This window comes from Anarhichas minor, unplaced genomic scaffold (genome assembly GCF_050575085.1).
Source record: "Anarhichas minor isolate MPS153535 unplaced genomic scaffold, ASM5057508v1 ptg000005l, whole genome shotgun sequence".
In the NCBI taxonomy this organism is placed as follows: domain Eukaryota; kingdom Metazoa; phylum Chordata; class Actinopteri; order Perciformes; family Anarhichadidae; genus Anarhichas; species Anarhichas minor.
The window spans coordinates 1,237,144-1,256,608 of NW_027466451.1; the positions used below are offsets into that span (position 1 = coordinate 1,237,144).

Here is a 19,465-nt window from a genome sequence, read left to right on the forward strand (position 1 = left end):
TAAATTTGAATTCACAGTTGTCTAAACTTTCAACAGATTTTTTACTTCCATATCTCCAAAATGTGTCGATAGTCTTGCTCCTTTTCCAGTATTACTCCTTTTAGTGCCATTTTAATCTTTTTATTTCTTACTTCCATTTGTAATGTGTTTTCATACATTTGCGCATTGTATTTTATTATTATAAATCGTCATACGCTCAGTGTTTTTATGTGCTTTGTTTGTATGTAAGAATATTTTTAATGAACTGGCAGATAGGCCAATTAATATTTAATGTCTTGGTGGTATTCTATTTTATTCTACGTCTTCCATTACTTAACCTAAACTAATATAATACCTACTACAACTGCTTTCGCTGCATGTAGCCTACTACTGTAGGTATACTACGAGGATACTATTACTGTGCTCAAATAGTTATATACATCCAACGCATTAATATAGTTTTTTTTTTGCAATCACGTGACTGTTATGACGCGTGAAATTCAGATGGAGGGCAGGAAGTGAAGAACCTAAGAAGTTGTAATGTAAGAGTTTCAGTTCTCCATAAATTAAGGACTTTTATTGTGAAGGTAGAGCACTCCTTGCCTCGGCCCGGAAGTAACCTTTTCGTTTTCTCGAGAAGCCTCCAAGTAGACTTGCAGGCCCAACTTAATCACAAATAATATTCATATGTTGTTAATGTGATACTGTGGCTGTTGAAAATAGCTGTAATGTTTATTTTTTAATGCCCGTCTGCCTCCACTAACACGTGCCTGTCCGGTTTAACATGGTGCACGCGGATGAAATTGCCAAGTTGTGCTACGAGCGTTTCAACCAGCTTCCCCGGAGAGGGAAGCCTGAGCCGGGCAGAGAGTGGACCCTGCTGGCTGCTGTGGTCCAAATCACCCGGTGTGCTGACTCTGACACAGGTTGGATAACGGAATGAAGCTATGACATTACAACATATTTCATGTTCTTTGTATGTCAGCAATGTTTTATAACTGGACAGGAAATATCTTTTTTCATTTTCGTCCCCCATATCTAATACAACATTGCAACTTTACGTTTAGCTAAAGTGAATGTATAACGTTGCATTCAAAACGGAAACGTAAGTTGCAATGAGCTAAACCAAATCACGCTCCAAGTGTCTTGCCTATATTTAGTTATGCTGTACAAAGTAGCAGCAAAACATATTAGGACACAAAAACAATTGAATAGGATATGAACATGTGTAGAAGAAGAAGACAAATGTCGATGTATGAAGGCGAAATATGTGATCAATTATATTCTAATCACATCATTTGTTCTTTCACAGTTAAGAAGGAGGTTGTGTCCCTGGGAACTGGGACCAAATGTATTGGACAGACGGCTATGAGTCCCAAAGGTGTGTGGTGTGGATTGTTGTTTTTGGCCTTCTTTATGTGTCGAGTACTCGATGTCTCCCATACAGAGAGGGTTTTTTTTTGACAATCCAACCAAAAACAGTTGCCACCACAAAAAGTATTTTCTTTGACTCTTTTTGTTGCTGTTTGGTGTCTCCTGTAGTTGTTGCACATCTCTCTGTGGTTTTGTGTATCTCTGTGGTCATTTTGTGTCTCTGTAAGGCAAGGCAAGTTTATTTGTATAGCACATTTCAACAACAAGGTAATTCAAAGTGCTTCACATAAAACCATTAAAAGCATCAAAACATAAGGCAAAAGAGATTTAAAAAACAATTAAGAACATGCATTGAAACAATAAAAACAGTCATTGAAACACTCTAACTCGGCCTCCCTGAGGTCTTATTTAGCGTGGGACTCCAACCCCGCCTCGGGACTCTAACCCGGACAATTGGACACGGGACTCTAACCCCGTCTAGACACGGGACTCTAACCCCGTCTGGACACGGGACTCTAACCCCGTCTAGACGCGGGACTCCAACCCCGCCTCGGGAATCTAACCCGGACAATTGGACACGGGACTCTAACCCCGTCTAGACGCGGGACTCCAACCCCGTCTCGGGACTCTAACCCGGCCTCCCTGAGGTCTTATTTAGCGTGGGACTCCAACCCCGCCTCGGGACTCTAACCCGGACAATTGGACACGGGACTCTAACCCCGTCTAGACACGGGACTCTAACCCCGTCTGGACACGGGACTCTAACCCCGTCTGGACGCGGGACTCCAACCCCGTAGTTTTATTTCCCTCTCTTGGTAGTTGTTAAATGTCTCTTTGTAATCGTTTGTCAATTTGTAGTTGATTTGCACGGCTTGGTAGTTGTTTTGAGTCTTTTTGTCTCTCTTTGTATTTGATTTGCGTCTTATAGTTCTTTTGGTCTCCTTGTGGTGTTTTTATTTGCCCCCTGTTTTGAGACTCTTTAGGGTCTTTTTGCAGCTGTTTGGCATCTCTTTGTAGTGGTTTTGTTTCTTTGTGGTTGTTCCTCGAGTCCTTTCCTGGTAGGAACGTGTCTCTTTGAGTGACGTTTTGTAGGTGAAGGACATTTTGGGCCTCTGGGCCTGTTCTCGGTAGGCCCCGTTAATAATCCATCAATGCCTAGATGGAAGTTTCTTTTTGTTGTCTTCATTTCTGGAAAACAACCTTGATATCAATATGTTGTTTTTGTTTGTCTTAATTCTCTCATTCATTTAGGTGAGATACTTAATGACAGCCATGCAGAAGTCATTGCTAGGAGGGGATGCATCAGGTGTGTATTTTAATTTTTTGTTTATCTCTTGTAGTTTGTTGGCTCTGGTGCCACATGCTGACACATATACAATTTTAAGTATAGGCTGCTGCCATATATTGTGTGTGTGTGTGTGTGTGTGTGTGTGTGTGTGTGTGTGTGTGTGTGTGTGTGTGTGTGTGTGTGTGTGTGTGTGTGTGTGTGTGTGTGTGTGTGTGTGTGTGTGTGTGTGTGTGTGCGCGCGCAGGTACCTGATCCAGGAGCTGAACAGGGCCGTGAGTGGTGGGGACAGCTCTGTGTTTTGTCAGGCAGATCAGCGGGGGAAGTGGAGGCTTCGACCCGGAGTTGTCTTCCTCTTCTTCACCAGTCACACTCCCTGTGAGTCCAGTGTGCTAACTGGTTGTCTGGTTGACCACCGGCTACTTATGCGAGAGGCTCCACAGGATTTAAAGCAAGCTTTATATTTTGTCATGTGTATTAGCCTGTTGTTTTATTCATCTTAAATGTTTTTATTTTGATAGAGTTTGTTTATTTTAGTTCCTACAAAAAAGAAAGTTTGAGTCTCCCTTGCTGATCTAGATGCTGTCAGCTACATTTATTCTCCTCACATGGCTTTAATCCCCCAAAAACAAGCCAAAATCCGTCTGAATCTTCTTGTGTTTTACCAGGTGGTGACGCCGCCATCATCCCCATGATTGACAGTCAGTCTCAGCCCTGCCCTCCTGTCTCGTCTGTAAAGAGCCACAAAGAAAATGATGGAAGAGGAGACCTGAAAAGGGGAGCTGAGGAACCAAGTGAAGGAAAACACATTAAACTGCCCCGTCTGGATCTAGAGGATGGAGGAGACACAAAACAATCCCTCCTTCCTAATTCCCCGAAAAGTGAAGATCCATCGCAGAGTCACTCTGCAAAAACACCTGGCCCCTCAGACAGCGTAGGACGTCTGGCCCCCGTCCCAGATGTTCACAGGACGGGGGCCAAGTGCGTCTCGGGCGGCCCAGCCGACCCCCTGCACCCCGGGTTGGGGTACCACAGCACAGGGGTGCTCCGGGTAAAGCCCGGGCGAGGAGAGCCGACCCAGTCCCTCTCTTGCAGCGACAAGCTGGCCCGCTGGGGGGTTCTGGGTTTCCAGGGCGCGCTGCTGTCCCACTACCTGCAGGAGGCGCTCTACTTCAGCACTGTGGTGGTGGGGAAGTGTCCATACAGCCAAGAGGTCATGCAGAGAGCTTTGGTTACAAGGTAAGGATTGATGCTAGAACAATTAGCCAATTAACAAACGTGGTGAAATAAATATCTTTGAGTTTTGCACTGTTGCATAAATCAAGAACTCTATCTGGGCAGTCAAAGAATCTGTAAACATACAAATACCTTTTATAAAGTGAATTTTTGCTAATCCAGCAGACATGGAGCAATATTCCTTTTGAGGTGTGTTTCTGGTTGAATAAAAATCTTATATTTATTCTCCTTTTAATCTCTGTTTTGGTCTCCACCAGCTCCTGAGAATATAATCTTTGTCTTATGGGGCGACTGCGGCTTAGTGGAGAGCAGGGTCGTCCTTCAAGCAAAGGATCGGCAGTTCAATCCCCGGCTCTGCTGGTCGCATGTCGATGTGTCCTTGGGCAAGACACTTAACCCCAAAATTGCTCCCGTAGCTGTACCTACGGTGTGTGAATGTTAGTTAGTCCTGATGGCAGCCTCTACCATCAGTGTATGAATGATGAGAAGTAGTGTGAAAGCGCTTTGAGTGGTCGGAAAGACTAGTAAAGCGCAATACAAGTACAGTCCATTAAGCTAGATGTTTAACTTCCTTCACCAGCTTGTCTTTCATTTTTTTCTGCAATTTGATGCTGGACAGGAAGTGTACTGGTTTTAGCTCAAAACACTCAATGTGAGGACTCTCACTTCAGAACAGGAAGAACTCCCCCAAAAAACCCTTTAACGGGGAGAAAAGATGAAGAGACCTTAGGGAGAGCAACAGAGGAGGATCCCTCTATCAGGATGGACAGAAGTGTGATCGATGTCGTGTGTACAGAATGAACATAACAGAGTTACAACACATTCATATGGCATAAATTATATAATGAGAGTTAGTAAGCAGAATAACGATGGAAAAATGACGACTACTACTAATAACAGCAGCAGTGGGTATAGTAGAATAATAATAACAGAAGCAGTAATTGTATCAGCAATAGCAAGCAATGTGACTACTAATAATACTGACAGTAAGTACAATTTATTTATAAAGCGCTTTTCACAGACATTAGTCACAAAGTGCTTAACATGAGTAGAATTACAAACATAAAAAGCACAATGTGACCATATAAGGGCCAATAATTTACATTAAAATGCACAAAAACAGAAAGTACAAATGTAAAACATGGTCTAAAAGCAGGCCTAGGACATGAGTTGTTACCCAAACGCCAGTCTAAACAGGTGTGTCTTGAGCTGATTTTTGAATGAGTTCACAGACAGCAAAACGTCGGGGTGCAGGCAGGGCATTCCACAGCTTTGTGCTACTACCTCAAAGGCTCGGTCACCACGGGTCTTAGGGCGAGTGCGTGGGACGGACAGATCATTTAACATGTTTGACCTGAGAGCGCGGGAGGGTGAATATGGGGGAAGTAGTTCAGTCCCATATGTAGGAGTCTGGCCGTGTAGTGCTCTGTAAGGGAGAGTGAGTGGATCCTAAATGCTGCAGGGAGCCAGTAGCAGTGTGTGTCAGCAGGACCAGGGTCCAGATAGAACCACGGTCCAGGGAAACCTGTCAGGCGAAAGGACGTCATTGTTCCTATGATGATATGAATACAGTGGAAGAGATACTTTAGAAGAAGACCTAATATTTCGACATCATGAAATGCTGAGTGACCTTTAGACCTACTTTCTCAGTTGCTCGCAGCAGCAGGTGATTTGTTTTTTACTCAAGTACTGTACTTGAGTACAATTTTGATGCTACTTTCTACTCTACTACATTTGAAGGGGAAATATTGTACTTTTTAACTTCAGTACATTTATTTATGAGTACATGAAATACAATGCATTGTTATACATTAAATCAAACCACCCAACGGTGTAACGAAAGTGAAAGCTGTATTGCAGCCTCTATTGACTTTTGAGACTTTGGATTGCAATAGACAGTGGCTGATGTCTCCGCTCTAGAATGAATGATCATCATGCACTCGCATGAATGTGACCACATACAATTCTAACTTAGTCTGGAGCCCTGCTTTAGACCAATCTCTTGGTTTCCTGGTGTTGCTATATAGTGACATTAAGAGTTGTTCATCCCCAGCTAGCAGGAAGCTAAAACTACAACTGTTGTAATTCAGGCTTTATTTATTTATATCAAAATAGACAGATATTCAGATGCTGAATATCCACACTGTTACCAGCTTCAAAAAAACCTCCATATTGTTTGCTGTGCGAGGATTCCATTATACATCATCAGTCGCTGTAACATTTAACAGTGTTGGAGTATTGTGGTTATATTTCTTTCAGTGTAAGGGCATCAGCAGACTGTCTTCAATGTAGTCCTCCTGTCCTCCCCAGGTGCTCCCATGTGTGGGACCTCCCTGCTGGTTTCTCTGTGTGTCCACCTGAGCTGCTCCATTCCAGCCTGGAGTTCCCCTTCAGCCAGGCCCAGACCGAGCTCCGACACCAGGCGGGACAGGGACGCATCTCGCCCTGTGGAGCAGGTAGGGTCATCACTCACGTGCATGTCATGTGGGAGTTAGGCTTATTACCAGTTTCTGACTTGTAAACGGCACATTTTCAACAACGAAGTCGTAATTTTGATCGGAAAACTCTTGAAAGCTTTCGACTTGTGCTTAATATTGTGGAATTGCCTGGAAACCAAACAAAAGTCCATTGTTCAAGGTAGTTGAACATAATGTAATGGATGTTGAGTTACATTGTCAATGCACAGTATTTTTAACCCTCACAACTTAATCTCTGAAAAGTTTTCTGTGAAATCAGAATCAGCTTTATTGGCCATGTATGCGTACGGAATTTGTCTCCGGTTTCCACTCCGCTCTCAATGTACATACACTATTTTACAAGAGAGCACAGTACCGAGGCTGCCATCCGCGGTGCCATCTTGTACATCGTAAATCACCCAACTGTCAGACGACGTGAACACTTTCCTGCCTTAACCCGGTGAATCTTTCTCATTGATCCCATGTTTTAAGTCGAGGTCATTCACACCAGCATGTCGTGCATTCTCACAATGTTCTACAGATGTTGGTTTTTACAGTTTAGATACGCTGCCCCTCTCTCCTGGAACAATGTGCTGCCGGATGTGAAATGGTCCGAACTGATTACTGTTAATTCATTTTTCGTAAATTTTAAAGGCTTTGGTAAATAGCACTCGTGGTCACTGTGTTGTTTTTATTGTTCTGAGTTTTTGAAACTCATAAACTGAGTGTGACAGTGGCTTATACTGTTTATGTTGTTTGTATTTATAGTTGTAACAATGTTTAAATGCAAATGCAAGTTCATGTTAGTCTGGCTTTGTTTGGGTCAGCTGACTTTTCTGAGCCGAACGGCTTGGAAAACTTCCAAAAAGCTGGTTATCAACTGGCTCTGTTACCTCTGCGTGAGTGGAGTACTAAATATGAAATGATAAAAGAGATAACATAAGTAGAATAGAATAAGAAGCGGTAGACGCACTATGAATTATTTATTTATTTATTTTTCAGGGACAATGCACACTAATCAACAGTTGCACTGTAAGTGAGCCAGAGTTAGCCAGAGAGGCTAATTTCCATCTGCTGTCCCTGGCCAGATGTTTCAAGGCAGCCTAAATAATTAGGCTAAATAATTATGAATAATTTCATAATAAGAATTCAGACAGGATCACAAACGTTTCACAGCAACAGGTGTTTTAGTTTCAATAAGTGGCCGTGTTAACTTTGTCCGTGGTCGCTCGTAGTAACTTATGTAAAAGGTTGGTAAATTATAAACGTAACCGAAACACCAACTGCGTCTATGACTGCGAGCTATTAACCGTGTTGAATAAAGTCAAACCTCTGAGTCTCTTCATGGTGTTTGACTCAAACACCATGAAGAGACTCAGATATGAAGGCAAATCACTGTCAAAATCCGAGAGCGCAAATGAGATCCACGCGCGCAAATCAAACAGCCGCGCATGTATTTTATTTTGACGAGTGCTTTTACATCACTCTGCGAGCAAAAGTCACTCTCGCGCGAGCAAAAGTCACTCTCGCGCGGGTGTGGCACCCTGGACATTTTAATGGCTACAATTATTTGCTGAATTGTTATTGTATTAGTTTGTGTCATCACCTTGCCCCCCTTACTATTATTTTCTGGTTATTATAATTTAAAACGCTTTGTGTGACTTTTAAACTCACCTACTTTAACCTAAAATAGCTGCAGGGCGATTCTCATTTTTCGCCAATAGGTGGCAGTAGCGGGTTTTGGTGTGACTAGCGCTGTAATACTTGTCAAAGACAAGCGAGCTAGACCAGCAACTGACAGTTGAGATAGTAGATGCTGGCATTCATCTGATACTGTCTGGTTGTATTCAAAGGTGAGATAAGTACATAAGCGCGGTATACATTCATATTGGGTTCGCTCGCTGTTGCGATGCAGTGTTTTGATGTTTTATAAAGTGTTGAGTGCTGAAACGTAGGGAAGGCTAACTAAGGCTAGCATCATTAGCTAAACGAGGCTATTCGCACGCGCTAGCGGTTTCGCGCCAATGTAGCGCCAGTGGCCTGGCCTGATGGTTGTATTGTTCATAATTAAGATAAATGATGTGTGCTGTGACAACTATAAAAAGACAAGTGAGCTAGACCAGCAACTGACAGCTGAGATCGTAGATGCTGACATTCATCTGATACTGTCTGGTTGTATTCACAGAATAAACTCATCTGGAAAAAAAACTGAATGGGCATTCATCATTCAGTGTGTAACACGGGCAAAAGTCACTCGCGAAACTTTAAGTTTAGAGACTTAGCTCGTAATGTCTCTCTGGTGTAACGTTACACGCTAGCTTTCTCCACCAAATACATGTTTAAACCCTCCCACTAAATACTGGGCCACTAGCTAATGTATTCTACCCACTAAGATAGATCTGGTAAGTGACTTTGTTTAGACTGCATTTGAAATCTATGGTGGTTGATGCCATTCTGATCTTCACATTTCAGCACTTCTCAAAAGTCGATAGGTGGCGCTCCCAGACATTGTTCATAGAGGTGCCAGATGGGCCGACTAAGAATCTTGGGGCGGCACACCCAAAACCAACAGCCATAACTGAATTTACATGATATATGATAATATGACATATTACTTTAAAATAAATTTAAAAAACGCATCGCAAAAACAAGAAACCATCTTAAAACACAGTAAAAGACATTGACAACATGGCAGATTAAAGTGCTTGTGTATTTATTGCACATAGTTTTTTATTGGATTCATGGGAGTTCAGTAGCTTGATTGATGCTGGACCAAACGTCAGCTTCAAGTGGTTGGTTTTGCATTTTGGCACACAAAGTCTTCTTTCCGATATCAGGGATTCAAATTCAGAAAGGTTTCTGGAAGTCTGCAATGATTTGTGTCTCTTGTGTCGGGGGCTGTGATTAGCCCCGGGCTAAGCTGTCAGTGAGAAAAGCCTACCTGTGTTTCAGCCATCAGCTGGTGTAACGTGACCAAGCGGCCACTAGATGTCACCGCCAACGGCTACAAACACGGAGTCACCAAGAAGGCCTTGGGCACAGCTAAAGCCAGGTAGAGCCAACACTCTCTCACGCTATCACACATTATTATAAATAATATTATTATATAAAGCAGAAGTCACTGTTTGCTGAATTTGATCATTGAATAGACTATTCCTTTACACCCAAACTCTATGAAATTTATGCATGTTTGTCTTCAGGTCTCTCCTGTGTAAACTGGAGCTTTTCCATTCCTTCCTGTCTGTGGTGGCGGCCACTGATCCCGGAGCACTTCCCGACTCCCTCAGGTAACAAACAATAGACTCTTTGATAATGTCACTGTGGTTTTCAAACAACCCAAAACGCTGAAGAAGATCTCCAAATGAGTGGATCTGACTTTCATCAGTTTGTCCTTGTGGGCAACTCTCGTCTCATCTGCTGCTTAAAGTGCTTGAGATTACACAACAAATATTGTCTGTGTGTGTTTGCGTATGAGTGTGTGCTGTGGCCGGGTCTTTGTGCGTGACATTTAGTGCTCACATTTCATCTGTTAGTGTGGCTGAGGATCCTCTCCACAGGGAGAACAGTGGTCTCTCTGTTCATCAGCATTTGAGCAGATAACCTGATCCCAGTGCAGCCCGGCCTACACATGGACACGACAGTGGTATGTCTGGTGAGGACATGGGGTGTGTGTTTGTCTTGCATTGTGTAGTTGGTATGACGGGACGTAAATCATTGCGTAAAGCAGACGGACACTTTATCTGCACAAGATTTTGTTCCTAATGCGGCTCAGTAACCTGATTGTGGGTTGGCACGTTAACGGTTAGCCTTTTTGCTGCAGACCTTTTTGCATCGCAGGAAAGACACTAATAACATGAATGGTGGCTCTGGTTGAGGGGATTTAGATTCATATCACCACACGTATCCTTTGCTTACAATACCTGCACAAATTGCAATCAAATAGCAATAATGGAAACGAGATTAGATAAATACAGCAAATTAAAAAACGGCAAACTAAAAGCAACAAACTGAATAGTTGTATAAATTAAATGTCACGCAAAAATCAAAAATATTTGTATTACTAAAGAGCTATGAGCTGATTAGGCCACAGTGGCGTTCAAACGGACTTCCATTGTAACACAAGCACTCTCCGGCCGAGCATAACGGATGTTTATATTCATTCAGAGAGCACTGATGGAATTTAATCTTTTGGAATAGAAGGAACTTCCAAAACGAGTACATGTGAGCATTATTATGAGACACTGGGTGCCTGGGCACAGACATGCATAAGACCCTAACACCTCTCCTACAGTAAGACACAGTAAGAGTTTATAGTTGTTAAGCCACTTTTTGTTGTTTTGTGTTTGTAGTTCACTTTGTGCTCATTTTATACGTCTTTGTAGTCGTTTTGTGTCATTTTGTAGTTGCTTTGTGTCTCTTTGTGGTTATCTTGTGCCTCTTTGTAACTGTTTTGAGACTCTTTTTTTTGTCTCTTTCTAGTTGTTTTGCATCTTATTGTAGTTGCTTTATGTATCTTTGTTTTTTGTTTTGTCCCTTTTGTGTGTGTCTCTTTGCGGCTGTTTTGCATCTCTTTGTAGTCGTTTTTTGTTCTTTGTAGTCGTTTTGAGTCTCTCCATGGTTGGCACGTGTCTCTTTGGGTGACATTTTGTAGGTGAAGGCTGGGGGCTGATAGGCCCGTTCAGTAATCCCTCTACGCATGTGAGAAGTAGGGGACCTTGTAACACACATGACTTTTGTTGTCATTAATTACATTTGTTGAACTGATCAATGTAAGAACAAGAACCAAAGAGTGAGCAATAACCTCATGTTTTCTGATGTGTATCTGTTCAGGAGAACAGAGTTGAAGATGTACTGGGACTTCAAGCAGGCTTCCCGCTTGTATCAGCAGGCCTGGCAGCAGCTGCACAGCCAGGCGTTCCCTCTGTGGACACGCAGTGACAGAGATCTGCTGCTCTTCCACTGAAACGCTGCTCTGCAACTGAAAATGTCCTTGTCGGTGGTCCAACTTGCCCAGTTGGGTTCAGCTGGTCAGTGAGGTTTGAGGTCTGGATAAATATTGTCTGGCTATTTTTGACTGTCTACTGCCCAGGGGGCCACTGCTTGAGGACACCCTGCTCCCTCATTCCGTTCACAAGAGGTTGACGACCGCCGCTCAGTGTCCTCATGTTACGTGTTGTGTTTTCTCCCCTCCTGCCCTTCCTTTTTTTCTCTCTCCCTCAGTCTCCTATCCTAGCAATCAGGCGATTGGATGCCACCTGTGGGGGCCGGTTGTCCTGATTGGTGGGTGGCACCAGCGGCAGGCTGGCCAATCGGCAGAGCCGCAGATAAAAGGCAGGAAGCCTCGGAGTTCAGGAGGACTTCACTTCATACTGGGTTTATGTCACTTCTGAGAACTGAACTTGTTAGTGTTTGTGGTGAGAGGTTGCGGACAGTAGGTGAGTCTGGGGTACCCTGTACATTGGCACACACGTAGGATTTTCTGTGTCTAGATACACTAGGCTTATTGGTCGGTGCCTCATCTGTATTTGGGTTTTGGTCAAGCACATTTAGATAAGTTAGAGAAGCCATTTTGTTTGTTGATTTCAGAGGTTAGTTAGTTAGGCCAAGTTCTGTTATCTTTGTTTCAATTGTTTGGCACGACCACACCTGTCCCATCCTCTCCCAAATCTTGTGTTGAGACTCGCTCATCTTTCACTGTCTGAGCATAATAAATATTGTTTATGGTACACGAGCTATTTGTTTTTCATTTGGGTTGTTTTGTGTTAGCCCTGTCCACACTACTCCGTTTCTCCTTGGATGCAGATTTGTCAAATAGAAACGATCTCCGTCCACACGGGAGTTTCAACATCATTCTCGAGTTGATCTGCGTCCACACTGCAGCCTTCGAAGGCGGACAGCACGTGACCATTAACGTACACTGGGCATGCGCGTGACGGTGTAAACAGGAAGTGGATTGCTTGCTTAGTTTAAAAAATAGAAATACGACAGAGTAATAAAGTAGTCTTTAATAATGAAAGGTTGTATTTGATACTTAAGATCTTCCTCTAAAATCTCACTCTATAAACTCAAACAGACACAGTTCGTGGAAAGTTTTATTTTTCAGATCTCTCTCTCTCTCTCTCTCGCTCTCTCATTAGTCACAGTACATGTCTAGTTTCCATTCAGGTATTTCCTTAAAAAAACAGTGTTGTAATAATAAGCTAATCATAAAGGTTTTATCTTATCTCATCTCCAAACACATCATACATTGGCAACTTCACGGAATTTCTGATTCACCCTTGTACATTTCCTACATTTATTGGCTATTCAAGCATATCACATGTGTCTTTTAACTTTTCAGCATGTTATGTCATCAATACAGCTTGATTTACTAATGATTTACTAATTCCTTTACTTTAGATTGACTGATGTTGCAACATTTCCACACCAAAAACACTCACAAAAACAGGCCTCTAAAACTAGAGGCCTGTTACACGATGAATACTTTGTCACGTATCTTTGCTCCGTGGCTCAGTGGTAGTTCAGATGACACTTAGACATCATGGGTCGGTCAACGGTTCGATTCTTGTATGATGCATATTTCGACTATTTTTATGTCACCAGACAACAAATCTTATTTTCGTAATGAAGATGGAGAATTGGTCGTGGTAATGCTGTCGAAATCCTAAATTAATACTCCAACAAGCCTCTCCATCGTAATGTTTCAACAGACACCCTAACCCCTGCGTGTAGTTATTAAACCCTCTAGTAACAAAACGAGTTACCAGTCATGTCTAATCTGGATGAATGTGTGCTGCACAGTGTAGAATATCGTTAACATAAGATGCATGTCCGTAGTCTTTAATATAAAACATAAGCGATGAGATAGCCTACAGAAATTGAATCACAAGTTAATCTGGGTGGATCACAGCTTCCCACAGTTGACAGTCATCTGTACGCGGTGTTTGAGCTCATATGTTTAACTCACAGGCTGTATGGATGCACAGACAGGTATATCGGTCTCAAATCGACTTGACATGAGATTAATAACGATATATGATACAAATATAAGACGGACAACAGAGCGTTTCTTAAAGGATTTATTGACGTAAGTATTTTGAACAGGCATCGACACCTACCACCAACTTTGTCATTCACTCTGGTCGTCGTTATGCGTCCTCGGAATCTCAACCACAGCCTCGCGAACGAGTAGTACATTTTCCAGCAAAGTGTTCCGTTTATATTCTATCAAAAGAAACCGTAGAAACTACGTGAAAGACAGAGGCGAAACGATCGAAATATTTATTTCCTGTTTATTCTACGTGGGTCCTGAAATGCCACTCCTACCACACATCTGCCTCAGGCACTCCCACATAAACCAGTTAAACTCGCACACCGGTCACGCCGCTCGCTAATCACTCCAATAACAGCTGCTTCCTCCACAGAAATGCAGACTTTTACTGCACAACAGCTGCTAGCTGCTGCTAGCTGTTGTGCTAGCAGCAACATCATGTAGCTGTTGTGCTAGCAGCAACGCTTGCAATTAGTTATCCATGTTGAAATGAATCGCTGGTAGCCCAGTTTGTTTTCTTCCGGGTACGGGTCACGTGATAGTGAGTGTGACGAATCAGGGACGGAGACGTCATGGTTGCCAAGAACCAATCCAGTCGCGAACACGGGTGTGGGCGTAATTTTTTCTAAGCACATCCGTATCCGACCGTCCACACGCAAACGCAACCCCGGAGTTCTCAAATACCTCCAACCTCGAGGAGTTTTCAGATTCCTCCGTTTAGGGTGCTCCAAAACTCCGGCGTAGTGTGGCCGCTCAGTGTAAACGTAGCAAATACGGAGTAAAAACGGAGTAGTGTGGACAGGGCCTTAGTCCCTAAATCCTTCCCCTGGACAACAGAGAAGGGACGTAACACCTCAGATGAAGGTTTTATTTTCACAATGTGTGTGACATGTAGCGACTGCAGCCGGCTGGTGTTCCGGGGTGTGAAAACACAGCTGGACGTCTTTGTATTCTCCTCCCACAGTCATTCTGCTGAGATAAACCGACCACAATAATGATTACACGCGTGTCTGTATTCAGCTTGTGATGACCTGTAAACCTGACCAGGGTGCTTCCCGTTGAACCTGCATATTTCTGCATAACAGTTATGTCCCTCATCGAAGACCGGACACTAATCCTTAATCCCCGTAGGGATTGAGGATCAGTTGTGTTATTGCTTTAGCTCAGCAGATTCCACTGACGAGTAACGACCCACTTGGCTCGGCTAACACCGAACAGCATGTTGCAAGTTACGACAAAGGAGCTTTGCACTGTGTATTTAATGTCATTTTCTTTCCTCTGCAGAGGGTTTAAGAAATTTAGAGTTTCTTTTTTAAATTCTTTTACTTTCTAAAGCCTGAAAACAGAGCCAAGAGGAGGTGCAGAAAACTATCTTTTATCTCAAACCACTTGAATTACAACATGCCGAAAGGTTATTACGGAATATTTCCCCAATGACCGCCCCCCCAAAACCAGCTTTGACTTATTGCAATTCCTCCGTTGAACTTGAGTGTCTGTACAAAATTTCATGGCAACCCATCCAATATTAATTGAGCATGGCTACACTAGTATTATGTCCTCGGTCTACAGGATTTCTGGGAGAATAACCCTGGTGATGACATCAGCGTGAGTTGGACACTACAATTCCATAACAGGCAAGATTAAAAAGAGGGGTCATAAAGTTTGAAAGGCAGGGAGGATCTAATAAAGTGCTGCTGTAGAGATGCATCGGCTTCCAAATCAAGCTGCTCTCTTTTCCTCCTCAGCTGTTGCTCCTGCTCCTCCAAAGCATGTATTTCTTTTAAAGCTGACGTGCGAGCGATAAGTGTGGCTCTAATCGCCTCCACCTTTATCCGTGCAGAGGACGTGGTACTGGATTTACCACTTTTATTACTCCTTTGACTTGAGTGTTTACTACCAACATTAGAAACACTGTCATTTGGATTAATACCATCCTCAACATTACCATTTTCATACACAGTACCTTCATTGGATGAAACCCACAGTTTTGTACCAGCAATACATTCATCATTAGACAGCATTTTTGCTTTAAACCATGTTTCATGTTTTTCCCTCTCATAGTAAACCCAACAGAGATTCATGCATGCATTTTGCTTCATCACACACCTCAATCAATCCTCCAAGAGCATTTGGTACCTGTGTTTTATCATCCCCAGACAATAAATATTGTATTGATTTTCTTCTGGTGGTTGCTTTATTTAGCTTAGTTTTTCTACTATTTTGCAACGTTTCTAATTTGCCAGCAAACACTTTTACAGTGAGCTTAACTACACGTTTTGGCATTTCAACACCACCAGACATAGTGCTGGGTTTACCATCAGTTAGCACACCAGTCCCGGTGTCACGTCCCTACTGGTTTCTGAACCTACTGGTTTCCCCTCCGTGCGCAGCAGCTGTTTTCTGTCTCTGTCGCCAGATTCGTCAAACATTCACAAACATATTGCTGGAGATCTACAAACCACATCTCATATTCATTACGCAGATTATGATTGTATAAGTGAGCACTACATTACAGCCACGTATGAAGAAATACATTGAAGAAAATATATTTATGGAAAGATCGCAACAACCTGGATTCGAACTCTGTCGAGCAAAATAGTAATAAACCCAAAGACGATTGCGCTACGCGATCCGCCACTTACTCGCAGAGACGCATCAGTCATTCAAGTATTTATCCATTAGGTCATATCTCGTTACTGTCCAAGGAACGTTTTGGTTTAGGGTGAACTGAAACAACTGGTTCCCTTGGGCGTCTCTCCGAACACTTCCAAACATATTTATCGATGCTTTTTCGCGAGGCCATACACCACCAACGCATTTTGATGAAAGCAAATGTATTTTTGGACGATTATACAGTGACGATCGTACTTTGAAAATACACTAAATAATTGCGCAACCTCAGATCCGTCGATGCCCCCCAACTCTGTCCAAGCACCGGACCTGGGGGGAGAGGGCCTTCTCCATTGCTGCCCCCTCCCTCTGGAACTCTCTCCCCCAACACCTCAGACATTCTCCGTCACTCGCCACGTTTAAAACTGCATTTAAAACTCACCTATTTAAATCTGCTTTTAACCTGTGAAGTTAGTTATGTATGTTTTTGTGCTGTTCCTTACTGTTATGTCATCTATTTTGTTTGTATTGTAGTTGCTTTTATTGTTTCTGTTTTTACCATGTAAAGTGTCTTTGAGTACCTTTTTTTAAAGCGCTATACAAATAAAATGTATTATTATTATTATTATTATTAAAGTCATCAGCACCAGTAATAAATGTAGACATTATTCCACATGAGTTCCCACTGAGAGGTTTTAAGCTTTGAGGACAAACATCTGAATACAGTAGGTATTTATCTTAACCTATGCAACCACCATGCTGTGTGCATTCGTTGAACCGAGGCACTCGTGACATGAGTCTGAAACAGGAAATGATAAACAGAATAATCTTCAGGTTCTGTGTATTTGGTTCAGATCCAGAGCATTAAAAAGCCTCAACTCTTTGATTTCCTTTATAGAATAAACTTGAGTGCTGATGAGCGCGTGTTAACTTTATACACACACACACACACACACACACACACACACACACAGACACACACACACACACAGATTACATAGTACTGCATCATATCATAGGAGCATATTATATTTTCATGTTAAAAGTAACTTAAAAGTGTCAAATCAATACTAAAAAGTACAATACTGAAATGTAATGGAATACAAGTATAAAGTAGCATAAAATGGAAATACTCAAGTAAAGTATGTCAGAATTGTACTTAAAGGAATACCTCATCCACAAAATGATCATCTGTTTATCAGTCACTACATCCTCTGTTACCTTGAATTCTTGAATTTGTTTGTTTCCGTCATGATTTCTAAAGAGACTTTGCTGTTGAGTTTTTAAATCTATTTTTTGAGTGTCATTTGTCTCATTATATTGGAGAGGAGACAGACATCTGCACGGCTGATATCTCCAACACTCTGCAACTCACAACTAACCCATCTAGAACTTGTAACCGTAATAAAGTCTTCTCAACGGTGGGGTTTTTAGTGCCCGCTGGGCTGAAATAAAAGACGCACGCCTTCGCGTATTTAAGGATAGAAGTTGTTTGTCTTTATTTACCTGTAGGTATGATGTGCCACACAGGTCCCAAGGTCGGAATCAAACCCGCGACTCTGCAGTCATATGTAAACACTCGGCTACCAAGGCTCTCTGGGTAGCTTAAATTTTGAGCCTATCCCTCATGAATAAGACAGAAACACCGTACAATTCGTTTCACATTCGTTTTTATTGGTCGGGTCTTCCAGCTCCCTTACCTTTTTCAGATATCTAAAACTCCTTTATGCCTTTAAGATATATTAAACATACAACACTGACGAAATAAAACAATACTGAATATCATAGCATTCCATCAATATATTACACATCTACATACCATGTTTAAAAGCCTGAATCGGCTTTGTGGTGCACAAATATGAAAACACCATGGGATCAAGTAAAGGGTGGAAATGCAGCCAATGCCAGCGTCATCTTAGTGCTTCTGATTTTTTTAGTGATCTGTTTTAACAGCAGACACTATGTATGTTTCCAAGACAAATTTCCTTCGGGACAATAAAGTCTATCTTATTGAGCAACACTTTACTTGAAGTATCTGAAACGTGAATGCCACTGCTGTATATTTTAAATATGGCTTCTGAACACAGGGTTCGTTAAACATATTTAATCATTAACAAGCACTCTGCACGCTAACGATACACATTCAGCAGTTTTATTAACCAACATTTCCGCATTGTGTGGTTTAATCATTACAACATAAAAGAGACAGTGTGCAGCGTCGAGGCTTTCCAGGAACAAAAGATAAAATAAAACACATCAAAGTGTGTTGATTTAGCTGCTTGTGTGCTGATGGCTCTCAGCGGTTGTCCTTCTACAGACAAACCAACCCTGTACTCTGATCAGTTCTACAAAGCTGGACTAATGTGGAGCACTAGTTGAAGGCCGTTAGTGACTCCACTGCTACATACTGAGTTGTACGGCCTGCTTCGGGATGGGATTTCTTACATTTTCCAGAATGCCTTTAAAAAAAACCTCCAGAAAGCAGAAACTTCTTGCTTGTAGCTTGTTAGACTTAAAACTAGAGTTGTTCTGATAACAGTGTGAGAAAAGCCTCTGATACAGCCTAAATAGCTGGGTCAGGTATCGGCGAGTAAGCAAGTCTATGCACCGATCGGATATCACGTGATCATATCATTATCAGTAGCTAACCGATCTGTGCTACTGCACATGTGCGAACTAGCACGACACACCTAAACACTCTCGTGCACTCTATTTTTTCCCTGATGATGCTACATTGTGAACGACAGATTAAGTGAGCTAGTTAACGTTAGCCGTTAGCAGCCGGTGGGCAGCACAGTACTACTCGGCTGGATAACGGAGCTAACAGCTAACGTAAACGGAGGTTGCTTTTAGTTACATTGTGTTGCGTGACAAGCTCTATTCAGTATTGGGCGAAGGTAAATAATGTTATAAAGAAACTTTACAGTATATCGTGGCAGCAAAGCATCACCATCTTATAGTTGGAGACCATGATCGGGAGGCACCGATCCGATTTATTCAGTCCCAATACCGATACCTGGGCTTTGCGTATCGGTACCAGTGTTTAGTTCATAAGCTGTGGGCCTCACCGTGTGGAAGAGACTGGGATCATTATTTTATGTTTAAGGAAACAGAAATTACAATTTTAAGTGTGGACCTTTTTAATGCAACAACAAATTGGTAAAAACTTCAACAGGAATTAAAATTCCATTCTATAATGTTTTAGTAAATGAACATAGAATTGAATTGAATAGATTGGCCCCATTGTCAGCGATGTCAATGCATCCCTAATTATGCACTGCAATATTTTCTCTTTTCTTAGTAGAATTTAAACAATATCACATCAGCAGATATACAAATGAGTCTGACTTTGAATTGAATTAGCATTTAGGTGTCTGAATCCGTGCCACTGATTGAAGTAGAACTAAGCACCTCAGTGGATGCAGCCATTACTATTATTATTAGTTACACCTGCGTTTGACAGGTCAAAATGTG

The 19,465-nt window shown here is 42.2% G+C and overlaps 1 protein-coding gene across 2 annotated transcripts; it reads left to right on the plus strand.

Annotated features, from left to right (window-relative positions):
- Positions 1 to 579: 579 nt before the first annotated feature.
- adat1 (adenosine deaminase tRNA specific 1) lies at positions 580 to 12,056 on the plus strand. 2 transcript variants are annotated; one of them, XM_076075562.1, is made up of 9 exons: positions 580 to 905; positions 1,292 to 1,360; positions 2,605 to 2,659; positions 2,886 to 3,016; positions 3,307 to 3,877; positions 6,185 to 6,330; positions 9,283 to 9,382; positions 9,531 to 9,617; positions 11,161 to 12,056. In XM_076075562.1, the coding sequence occupies exons 1-9, from the start codon at positions 764 to 766 to the stop codon at positions 11,291 to 11,293; spliced, it is 1,434 nt and encodes a 477-aa protein (XP_075931677.1). In that variant the 5' UTR covers positions 580 to 763; the 3' UTR covers positions 11,294 to 12,056. The 2 variants fall into 2 exon arrangements, with proteins under 2 accessions (XP_075931677.1, XP_075931687.1); XM_076075572.1 differs by lacking the exon at positions 1,292 to 1,360.
- The last annotated feature ends 7,409 nt before the right edge of the window (positions 12,057 to 19,465 follow it).

What these genes read in the sequence shown, in the direction of transcription:
- adat1 (XM_076075562.1), top strand. Translation starts at nt 764, where the DNA reads ATGGTGCACGCGGATGAAATTGCCAAGTTGTGCTACGAGCGTTTCAAC. An exon ending in CAGAGAGCTTTGGTTACAAG is followed by an intron (nt 3,878 to 6,184) that starts GTAAGGATTGAT and finishes TGTCCTCCCCAG; the next exon opens with GTGCTCCCATGTGTGGGACC. An exon ending in CATCTCGCCCTGTGGAGCAG is followed by an intron (nt 6,331 to 9,282) that starts GTAGGGTCATCA and finishes CCTGTGTTTCAG; the next exon opens with CCATCAGCTGGTGTAACGTG.